The sequence below is a fragment of the Staurois parvus genome, unplaced genomic scaffold, assembly GCF_062004578.1.
Source record: "Staurois parvus isolate SC_StPar_1 unplaced genomic scaffold, SC_StPar_1.0 ptg001478l, whole genome shotgun sequence".
Lineage (NCBI taxonomy): Eukaryota > Metazoa > Chordata > Amphibia > Anura > Ranidae > Staurois > Staurois parvus.
The window spans coordinates 170,980-183,160 of record NW_028319274.1 but is presented as its reverse complement, the minus strand read 5'-3'; the positions used below and the strand labels follow the sequence as shown (position 1 = coordinate 183,160).

Genomic DNA, 12,181 nt, shown 5'->3' with positions numbered 1-12,181 from the left:
TGCCAATCCCTCCACTGGCCTCCACTCAGTGTCTTCCACCCCTCTCTGCCAATCCCTCCACTGGCCTCCATTCAGTGTCCTCCACCCCTCTCTGCCAATCCCTCCACTGACCTCCACTCAGTGTCCTCCACCCCTCTCTGCCAATCCCTACACTGGCCTCCACTCAGTGTCCTCCACCCCTCTCTGCCAATACCTCCACTGGCCTCCACTCAGTGTCCTCCACCCCTCTCTGCCAATCCCTCCACTCAGTGTCTTCCACCCCTCTCTGCCAATCCCTCCACTGGCCTCCATTCAGTGTCCTCCACCCCTCTCTGCCAATCCCTCCACTGACCTCCACTCAGTGTCTTCCATCCCTCTCTGCCAATCCCTCCACTGGCCTCCATTCAGTGTCCTCCACCCCTCTCTGCCAATCGCTCCCCTGGCCTCCACTCAGTGTCCTCCACCCCTCTCTGCCAATCCCTCCACTGGCCTCCTCAGTGTCCTCCACCCCTCTCTGCCAATCCCTCCACTGGCCTCCACTCAGTGTCCTCCACACCTCTCTGCCAATCCCTCCACTGGCCTCCATTCAGTGTCCTCCACCCCTCTCTGCCAATCCCTACACTGGTCTCCATTCAGTGTCCTCCATCCCTCTCTGCCAATCCCTACACTGGTCTTCATTCAGTGTCCTCCACCCCTCTTTGCCAATCCCTCCACTGGCCTCCATTCAGTGTTCTCCAGCCCTCTCTGCCAATCCCTCCACTGACCTCCACTCAGTGTCCTCCATCCCTCTCTGCCAATCCCTCCACTGACCTCCACTCAGTGTCCTCCACCCCTCTCTGCCAATCCCTCCACTGACCTCCACTCAGTGTCCTCCATCCCTCTCTGCCAATCCCTCCACTGACCTCCACTCAGTGTCCTCCATCCCTCTCTGCCAATCCCTCCACTGACCTCCACTCAGTGTCCTCTATCCCTCTCTTCCAATCCCTCCACTGGCCTCCCATTGCCCAACAGATAAAATTCAAAACATTAACAATAACGTATAAAGCCATTTATAACTCCACCCCCAAATTACATCACCAATCTTGTCTCCAAATATCACCCAAGCCGTCCTCTCCGCTCCTCCCACGACCTCCTGCTCTCTAGCACCCTTGTCTCCTCCCATGCTCGTCTCCAGGACTTCTCCAGAGCTTCCCCCATCCTCTGGAACTCTCTACCCCAATTTATCAGACTATCGCCTACTCTGCTCACTTTTAGGCGATCTCTGAAAACCGATCTCTTCAGGGAAGCCCTCAGCTAATAATGGAATCTTCTACTCTTCCTACCAGTCCATCCCCCACAGTTATTACCTTCGTTCTTGTTTTGCAGCCACACCTTTTTTAAGACAAAGAACAATATTGATTTAAATGGCGCGGTGCAGCCTAAAATAATAGAGTGACAGGGTGCAGTGAAGTAGGTGGAGTGTGGGGAGATCTGATGGCGTGTGAGTTGTGAAGGTGACGTCTCCACAGTGTGCCGTACTCTGAGGAGATCCACTGTAAACTACAAGTGACCGACAAGACACACCTGATCTAGAGGCCAATCACCGCAGGTCACAATCCAGTCTGACCTGTACCAGCAGACAGAGGAAATGTAGAGTATGGCAGATCTCATCAATCACTGCTAGGGCCACAGTATGGAAATTAAAATCTAGTATCTGAAACCACAACTTTTCCATTTGGATAGAGTAGGGAATGGTTTAAACCCGTGACAAGTTTTGTTTGTGTCTTTGGGGAAATGTCCCTTTACCGTCTGTTGAGTGTATAGGAGAAGAAGTTAGAGGAAATTTCTCAAAATTGATGGTTGTCAAAAATTTAATTTCCCATTATTTGCACTCCCTGGCACAATGGCCACCAAGACAACCAGTGAGAGTAAATCCCCCTAACAGAGACAGACATCAATGAATTCTGACGTAAGGTGTTCCAGGAGGACAGTACCACAAGCAGAATGTATCAATTCCAGATTTAATTTTATTCAGAGTCTTATATAATAAAAATCCAACGTGTTTTGGAGGTTTAAAGGGTTCCTCTTTCATCAGGGCTTGGTACTGTTGGAGGGATTCTGAGGGGTGTTTAGTGTGAAGATCGCTCCAGATGCTCTTTAACCTCTTCCCGGCGGCCGTACGCATTTATGCTGCCTCTCCGCGGGTGGGCTTTAACACCAAGAGGCCGTATGTATGTGTCCTAAATGTAAGCAATGCTGTGCTGAGAGCACGTGCCCTGCACAATTATTGGTGGGTGATGGAAAGCTCCCAATCTCTACTTCCAATCATGAGACCACTGTGACTGCCAATCGCGATGGCCCCATGAACAGAAAGTCCGCCCCCTGCCTCCTGGCCTTTAGAACGCCTAAGGGGTTAAATTACTTGACTGGCATCTGAAGCAATTGTCAGATTACCGCACAGGATCCCTACAAATCTACCAGTCCAGGACCCTTTGAACCCCCGAAACACAATGGATTTTTTATGATATATGTCTGAATAAAAAAAAAAAAAGCCCACCATTACTCAGGTGAGAGCTGCCTAAGGAGAATCATGTCCTCTACACGGCTTATGACCTGACTGAGAAAACCCACATGGCCAACACCTTTCTTCTACCCATGGGAATAAAAACCTAACAGGGGTTCTAATCTTTCTCTTGGCTTTACATACACTTTACCTGCAGAAGTTCCTATTATCATCAGTGACACAAGCTTTTTAGATTAAACATTTTAAACACATGCTTGTTTCTGAAACAAAATCCTAGCAGTCAACGGAAATCCCCCTGTGCTATGAACTGGCCTAAGAGAGTGACACAAGCAACATTGGGCCTTCCTAACGTGTCCCCCCTACTCTACCATTAACCATATTCCCATCGCACACGTTCCTGGAATAGGATCTAAAATAATGGGTGCTTCATCAACCACCAGCCAGAGGCTGGAACATGCATGATACAGTGTAGATATTTACCAGCACACCATGGATCTTCAGGTTCAGGAGGACCTATGTGGATGAGCTCATCTATGTACTTCTCCTTCACTGTCCAGTCTCAGTGGGATGGGCCCTAGACCAGGTCAAGTTGCTTACGTTTAGTATAATCTTCAAGAAGTTCCAGGACCTGTCTGGAGTTCAGCTTTATTGTACTGAACAAGCAACATGAAGCCCCAACTGGAAACCCATCTTCTGGTGTCTTGCATCCAAAACTGGACTTAGTGGTGGAGAAGTGTACAATATAGTGTAGATATTTACCAGCACACCACCGATCGTCAGGTTGAGGAGGGCTTATATGGATGAGCTCATCATTGTACTGCTGGTCCTTTACTGTCCAGTCTCAGTGGGATGGGCCCTAGACCAGGTCAAGTTGCTTACGTTTAGTATAATCTTCAAGACGTTCCAGGACCTGTCTGGAGTTCAGCTTTATTGTACCAAACAAGCAACATGAAACCCAACTGAGACCCCTTCTTCTGCTGTCTTTTGCTCAAAACTGGACTTAGTAGTAAAGTAGTGTATGATACAGTGTAGATATATGCCAGCACACCCCAGATATTCAGGTTGAGTCCAAACGTCTTTTTTTTACTGAAACATGATCTTATCGAAAACTAGAGAGAGCAATGTTTTCGAGGTGCTCAGGACCCTACCTGACGAAGGGGTCCTGTGCTGTTCCGAAACGTTGCACTCTCTCTCGTTTGTGATGTGTTCATACTTCAATAAAAAACATTGGGACTCAACCTGAAGATTCACGGTGTGCTGGCAAATATCTACACTGTATCGTACACTACTCTGCCATTAAGTCCAGTTTGGAATGAAAGATACCAGAAAAGGGGGTTCCCTAGTTTCATGTTGCTTGTTCACGTACAATAAAGCTGAAATCCAGACAGGTCCTGGAACTTTTTGAAGGTCATACTGAAGGTAAGCAACTTGACCTGGTCTAGGGTCCATCTCCCCCCCGAGACTGGACAGTGAAGAAGGAACAGTACACTGATGAGCTCATCCATATAAACCCTCCCTGTAAGCATGAAGAAGATCCCTGATTGGCTCAAGAAGCTGACCCTGCCTCTCCTAGCTAAGTGCCGCTGTGCAGAGAAGTATAGGAGGCTGATATGAAGTCAAGGTATGTACTTATACTACCAGTAAGTAAAATACACCTCATTTGTTTTAGAATTTTTTTATTATCCACCTGGAGTTCTGTTTTAACATTTGAAATAATTCCGTCTTTTACAAGCTATTCATATTTTATAGACGTCATTTCTTTTTCAGAAGCATTGTGAACTCTATTCCATAAAGTTTTCTTAATTTTAAAATTAATGGCTCTGCGGTGACCACGGCACAGTGTTCTGGTGATGGGGAGCCCCAGTCCAGCTGGGTGCATGGCTATTTTCCTGTTAAACATCAATGGGTCAATACTGGATTCTATAAATCAAAATAACTATACATCCCTGATATCACTGGAACCTTACTTGAGTCTTGTTTCAGGTCATTGGAGGTCTCAGCTGTCAATGTAGAATGTCAGCGAGAAGCCATATTGTGCTTCAGCTGGGTGGTTCTTTTCAGAATTGTGAGAGCATTCCTTCTAATCTGGGGCTCTCACCTCTGACTCCAGTGATGGTGCTAGACATTTCCATCGGCCACCAGCCTGAGGTTCTTTCAATGCAGATTCTCCAGTTTCTTTTTGGCATCGGTTTACAAAATCACGTCTAGCCTTTTCTGCCCAGAAAAGTTCCTTCACCCTAGAGGTCTCCTCCTTTTCTCTGCTCCTTGTAGGGGTCTTCTACTTCCTCCGCCTCTTTGTAAAGAACTTGATCCATTTCCCTAAAAGGCACTGCTTCCTGCTTCTCCCTAGGGGGGTCCTCCCCCACCTCCCTGTAAAGAAGCTCCTTCCTATAGGGGTTCCCCTCTGCCATTTCCCCTGCCTCCCTGTAAAGAACCTGTATTGCCTCCATAAAAGGGACCACCTCTTGATCCTTCCTATAGAGGTCCCCCTCTGCCACTTCATCCACCTCCCTGTAAATAACTTGTACTGGCTTCCGATAGGGCACCACCTCCTCCTCACTGTAGAGGACGTTCTCTTTTCTAGAAGGAAATTCCTTCCTCTGTTCCTCCCTGTAGGGGACCTCCTCCAAATCCCTGTAAGGAACCTGGACTGTATTCCTACAGGGTACCACCTCCTCCTCACTGTAGAGGACATTCTCTTTTCTAGAAGGAAATTCCTTCCTCTGTTCCTCCCTGTAGGGGACCTCCTCCAAATCCCTGTAAAGAACCTGGACTGCATTACTAAAGGGTACCAAATCCTTCTTCTTACTGTAGAGGACCTTCTCCTTTCCTCCAGGAACTTCCTTCTGCATTTTCCTGCAGGGAGCTTCTTCTAATTCACTGTAAAGGACCTGGTCTGTATTCTTAAAGGGGAGCACCCTGTTGTCCTCCTTGCAAAGGACCTTTGTCTCTTCTCTGTCAGGAACCTCATCTTTCTGCTCCTCCCTGAGTAGAACCTGTATTGGTTTCCTACAGTGGATCACTTCCTGGTGCTCCCTGAAGATAGTCTTTTCCTTCTCGCTTCTGAGAAAGTTCTCTTTTATTTGCTCTTTGCCACAGGTATGCCCTTCTTTGTTCTCTCCTCTATGGAGGACCTCACCCTGACTCCATGAGACCTCTTGTTTATCTTCCTCACTAAAGATGACCTTATCTTGTTTTTCCACATAGAGGATCTCCTCTTCCCTGTTGTGATCTTTCTCTAACCTCCCGTAAAGAATATCCTTCCTCTCTAATAGAACCTCTTTGACCTTTCTGTAGGGAACATTCTCTGTTTCTTGTTTTATTTCCTGATGGCTACTTCCTTTGGGTTCTTCCATCCCATGGTGGATTTCTTCAACAAATGTTCCCCTGTCTACTCCATAATTTCCTGTTTGGGACTCTTCCACATTCTCCCCTTGTAATCTGAGCCCATCCTCTCCTCCTGGATGGATTCCAACTTGTCCTCCTTCTCCCCTCGCATCAGAATCAGACTCCTTAAATTCCTCTTCCTCGTCATCGCTACCTATGGCGTTCACCAGCTGGTGACACAGGGGACAGGTATCCTGCACATACAGCCATTTCTTCAGACAGTCAGCATGGAAGAAGTGACCGCAGGTGGTGATGACAGCGAGAGACATCTCCTGCCGGATTACAGAGATGCATATTATTACAATGTGGATGTGTAAGGTGTAAGACAATAATATACAGTTGTGTTCAAAATAATAGCAGTGTGTTGAAAAAAGTGAATAAAGCTGAAAATCCTTCTAATCCTTTTATTTCCATCCACACAAATGCATTGGGAACACGACACATTCTATTCCAAATCACAACATGAAGAAAAATACATCAAATTTGTGTTGTTCCTCTAAAAAAATGGAAGAAAAGTAAATATTAGACGGTTCAAAAAAATAGCCGTGTTTGTATTCTTCTTTACAAACTCAAACATTCACTATATAAACTGAGAAATGTTTGAAGATTTTGCTTTCCTTTGAATGACTTCATGAATATTTGGTTGTAGTCGCACTGTTTCTGAGAACTGCTGTACATCTGTGTTGCATGGAGTCCCCCAACTTCTGGCCCCTGTGATCAGGTATTCCAGCCCAGGATGATTGGACTACATTCCACAGTTCTTCTCTATTTCTTGGTTTTGCCTCAGAAACGGCATTTTTGATGTCACCCCACAAGTTTTCTATTGGATGAAGATCCGGGGATTGGGCTGGCCACTCCATAACGTCCATCTTGTTGGTCTGGAACCAAGATGTTGCACGTTTACTGGTGTGTTTGGGGTCGTTGTCTTGTTGGAACACCCATTTCAAGGGCATTTCCTCTTCAGCATAAGGCAGCATGACCTCTTCAAGTATTCTGATGGATTCAAACTGATCCATGATCCCTGGTATGCGATAAATGGGCCCAACACCGTAGTATGAGAAACATCCCCATATCATGATGCTTGCACCACCATGCTTCACGGTCTTCACAGTGTACTGTGGCTTGAATTCAGTGTTTGGGGTCATCTGACAAACTGTCTCCGCCCACTAGACCCAAAAAGAACAATCTTACTTCCATCAGCCCACAAAATGTTGCCCCATTTCTCTTTAGGCCAGTCAATGTGCTCTTTGGCAGATTGTAACCTCTTCAGCACGTCTTTTTCCCAACAGTGGGACTTCGCGGGGACTTCTTGCAGATAGCTTGGCTTCACATCGGCGTCTTCTAATTGTAACAGTCCTCACAGGGAACGTCACACCTTCTTTCATCTTCCTGGAGCTGATTGTTGGCTGAGTCCGCCCCATTTTGGCTATTCTTCTATCCATTCCAATGGTAGTTTTTCTCTTTCTTCCACGTCTTTCGGGTTTTGGTTGCCATTTTAAAGCATTTGCCATCATTTTAGCTGAGCAGCCGATCATTTTCTGCACTTCTTTATATGTTTTCCCCTCCAATCAACTTTTTAATCGAGGTACGCTGTTCTTCTGAACAATGTCTGGAACGACCCATTTTCCTCAGAATTTCAGAGAGAAATGCACTGTAACCAGCATGTACAACATTTGCTGCCTTCCTTCCTTAAATAAGGGCAATAATTGCTGCCTGTTTTTCAAAGAATGAATGACCTCACTAATAGAACTCCACAGGCTATTATTTTGAACACGCCCCTTTCAATGAGTGATTCAATGACACAGAATCAGCAGCATGCATGTCATGACTGTCGGGTCTGTTGGATTTCTATGACTCTACTACACCTGCTAGGAAATTATTTGCCATGTAGAAATATCATTTCCACCAAAAACAGTGATTGATCCGGTTAGTGGCTGGTTCACCAGATGAAAATAGAAGAAAGAAAGCATTATGAAAAAATGAAATCAGCCACCACATGGAAGAATTGGTAAGCTGCAATATAATAAATGTTTGCTTTTGATTTTAATACTGCTTTAAAGTGACATTAAACTTTCATTTTTGTTGCTAAAATAGTATACTCACTTAGCCTGGATATTCCTCCTCTGGGGTCCCGATCCCTCCCCCCCGTTGCTCCTTCTCTTTGGGAAATGGCCACCGATGTGGACTCGCTCCTGAGCCACCCTGTCTGCATCCACTGACACAGAGCAGGTGGCTAGGCTCTGCCCCCTGCTGGATCAGCACAGCATTTGATTGACAGCAGCGGGAGCCACAGGCTTAATCCATCCAGGGGGGAGGGAGACAGTGGTGAGAGCTCCTGCTCTCGTGCACATGGCTGGATCGGATCGGGCTCAGGTATGTATAAGGGGGCGGGGGGCTGGGGGGGATCCTGCAGCACAGAAGGTTTTACGCCTTAAAGGATAGAATGCATGAAGGTGGACCACCTTAAGGCTTTAGAGCCACTTTGACAATTCTGAGATTCTGGCTCTCTCAAGCGAAGGGAAAGCAGTTCTGATGACAGTAACTTTCCACACGCACACGGCACATGACAACACACATGAATTGATAGTGTCCTTTCCACATTAACCCTCGAACCTCTATCACACACAATGCATTTTATGATATTAGATTTTGCTTGCCAGGATTTTCGAGGAGAAGACACTGGTATGGAAATGCACTTTGCCTGGGTTATATGCTGCATATTCATGCATTCACCGATTGTGTATGTAATGTTTGATATAGAGGTCTGAGGGTTAATACAGGAAGGATCTTACATACATGTGTGATGTTATTTCCCGTGTGCTGCACATACTAACATGTGGATGGTTGTTTTTTAGCGGTTTTTGTGCGGTGGGGTAAATCGCATGGGATTCGCATAGGAACCGCACTGTATTCCTGTGCGAATCACATGCGATTTGTGTGCGGTGCGATCGGAGTCGTACATTATGTATGGCTCTAATCGCACTGCAGCCCGCACCAAAAATGTGCAAGACCCTTTCTTTGGTCCGCACTAGAATTGGATCACATGGGTATCGCATGGGTATTCACACCTATGAGATCCGATTCTGCACATCTTGTGGACCGCTTTTGGGGTGGAATTCGCAGTGAAAACGCATCAGTGTGAACCCGGGCTAAAGCTGAACTGAATTCCTGCTGTAAAAAAACTGTGAGTGGGCAGGCTGTTATTGCTGAAGAGACATGGCCTGTATGGTACTATGTAGACATGGCCTGTATGGTACTACGTAGACATGCCCGGTATGGTACTATGTAGACATGCCCGGTATGGTACTATGTAGACATGCCCGGTATGGTACTATGTAGACATGCCCGGTATGGTACTATGTAGACATGCCCTGTATGGTACTATGTAGACATGCCCTGTATGGTACTATGTAGACATGCCCTGTATGGTACTATGTAGACATGCCCTGTATGGTACTATGTAGACATGACCTGTATGGTACTATGTAGACATGACCTGTATGGTACTATGTAGACATGGCCTGTGTGGTACTATGTAGACATGGACTGTGTGGTGCTATGTAGACATGGCCTGTGTGGTACTATGTAGACATGGCCTGTGTGGTACTATGTAGACATGACCTGTATGGTACTATGTAGACATGACCTGTATGGTACTATGTAGACATGGCCTGTATGGTGCTATGTAGACATGGACTGTATGGTACTATGTAGACATGGCCTGTATGGTACTATGTAGACATGGCCTGTATGGTGCTATGTAGACATGGCCTGTGTGGTACTATGTAGACATGACCTGTATGGTACTATGTAGACATGGCCTGTGTGGTACTATGTAGACATGGCCTGTATGGTGCTATGTAGACATGGACTGTATGGTACTATGTAGACATGGCCTGTATGGTACTATGTAGACATGGCCTGTGTGGTACTATGTAGACATGACCTGTATGGTGCTATGTAGACATGGCCTGTATAGTACTATGTAGACATGGCCTGTATGGTGCTATGTAGACATGACCTGTATGGTGCTACGTAGACATGACCTGTATGGTGCTACGTAGACATGCCCTGTACGGTACTACATAGACACGCCCTGTATGGTACTATGTAGATATGCCATGTACAATACTACGTAGACACGCCCTGTATGGTACTATGTAGATATGCCATGTACGATACTAAGTAGACATGACCTGCACGGTACTATGTAGACATGTCCTGTATGGTACTATGTAGACATGGCCTGTACGGTACTATGTAGACATGGCCTGTGTGGTACTATGTAGACATGTCCTGTATGGTACTATGTAAGCATGTTGCTTCTGCAATAAAATTCCCCTACCTGCCTGCTCGCCGTCTCCTCCGGCACTGTAAACTGAGCTACACATGTGCATCTCAACATACAGTGCCGGGCCAGTCTCAGAGTGCTAGGATGATGGACTCCTGCAGATGTGTAGGTGTGATGTCATCCCCTACCAGCCAATGAAGAGGCCCAAAGACCGGCAAGCAGAAGAAGATGATGGTGCAGGACCGTTGGACAGGTAAGTATGGAGACTTTAGTTTTCCTTTACATAAAAGTTTCACTGTGGTGTCACTATTCCTCCTGTGGACTATTCTACTGGGCCCGACCCAAAGTGAAGAGCACCAGATGGCTTTACACCGAGTGTTGCTCACTTGTTCTGTAAATAATACACAAACTTTCCCCCCTTCCCCCAGATCCTCTCACCTGGAAGCAGATGGAGCAGACATCATTGTGGGCCCTCAGCTCCTCCTCTGTGGCCCTAGGCAGGTGGCTGATCTTCTTGGCGGCCTCTCTTCGAAGCAGGAAGCTTCTCCAGCCAGACTGTGCCCTCAGCCAGACGTTGAAGTAGGAATGGACGATGATGACCGACACGCCCATCCAGCTCCACTCCCCAAACATGGACTCCCAGGTGCCATAGGCCACCACACATAGCGCCACCAGGAACTCAAGCACCCGGCTGATAGCGTTCACACCGTAGATGATCTCATCCATCCGCTCCACCCGGCTGTCCTGGAAGAGCTCCATTATGAAGAGCGTGTAGATGAAGAGGGTACCTAGGACCTGGAGGAAAGGACAATGAGGGGTGATGCTCCCAGAGAGGGAAGAACATGAAACTGAATGATCACTAGTCTAGCTTTGTCTACAGCCCTGGTCAAAAGTTTTGAGAATAACACAAATATTAATTTTCACAAAGTCTGCTGCTTCCGTGTTTTTAAATCTTTTTGCCAGATGTTACTATGGTATTCTGAAGTATAATCACAAGCATTTCATACGTGTCAAAGACTTTTATTGACAATAAGTTTATGGAAATATCTGCAATGTTGACCCTTCTTTTTCAAGACCTCTGCGACTCCCCCTGGCATGCTGTCAGTCAACATCAGGGCTACATCCTGACTGATGGCAGCCCATTCTTGCCTAATCAATGCTTGGAGTTTGTTCGGAATTTGTGGGTTTTTTTGTTCACCCACCTCTTGAGGATTGACCATGAGTTTTCAATGGGATGAAGGTCTGGGGAGTTTCCTGGCCATGGACCCAACATTTTGATGTTTTGTTCCTCAAGCCACTTAGCTGTCACTTTCGCCTTATGGCAAGGTGCTCCATCATGCTGGAGTAGGCATTGTTCCTCACCAAACCGTTCTTGGTTGGGAGAAGTTGATCTCGGAGGATGTTTTTGGACCATTCTTTAATCATGGCTGTGTTCTTGTGAGTGAGCTCCACTCCATTGTCTGAGAAGCGACCCCACACATGAATGGTCTCAGGATGCTTTTACTGTTGGCATGACACAGGACTGATGGTAGCGCTCACCTTCGCTTCTCCAGACAAGGATTTTTCCTGGATGCCCCAAACAATCAGAAAGGGGATTCATCAGAGAAAATGACTTTACCTCCAAATGTCTTCGACTCACTGTGGGTGCAGATGCCCTCACACCCGCCTACTACCATTCCTGAGCAAGCTCTGCCCTGGTGGTGCCCCGATACCGCAGCTGAATCAACTTTAGGAGATGGTCCTGGTGCTTGCTGGACTTTCTTGGGCACCCTGAAGACTTTTTCACAACAGTTGAACCTCACTTCTTGAAGTTCTTGATGATCCCATAAATGGTTGATTTAGGTGCTGTAATGGACCGCCTGACAGCACCTCTATCAATCCCCTGGCAGAGCCTCTCCAGAGTGCGGAGTCTAAGCACCGGAGCACTTGTTCACCAGGGCCCCTGATGGTGGGGATGGACTTGGAGCGCTCCGGTACCAGGTTGCAGCTGCTAGGTATCTCCAACAGGGGTAGAGGAGTCT

General features: G+C 46.7%; 1 protein-coding gene across 1 annotated transcript in view; it reads right to left on the bottom strand.

Annotated features, from left to right (window-relative positions):
• Positions 1–4,141: 4,141 nt before the first annotated feature.
• Positions 4,142–12,181, bottom strand: part of LOC149435703 (RING finger protein 145-like) — a 47,054-nt gene continuing 39,014 nt past the window's right edge. The window contains exons 10-11 of the mRNA XM_089662460.1: positions 10,599–10,955; positions 4,142–6,141 (exon numbers count right to left, since the gene is read on the bottom strand). Of these exons, the coding sequence (XP_089518586.1) occupies positions 4,720–6,141; positions 10,599–10,955 (1,779 nt within the window). The 3' untranslated portion in view covers positions 4,142–4,719. The remainder of the gene's footprint in view (positions 6,142–10,598; positions 10,956–12,181) is intronic.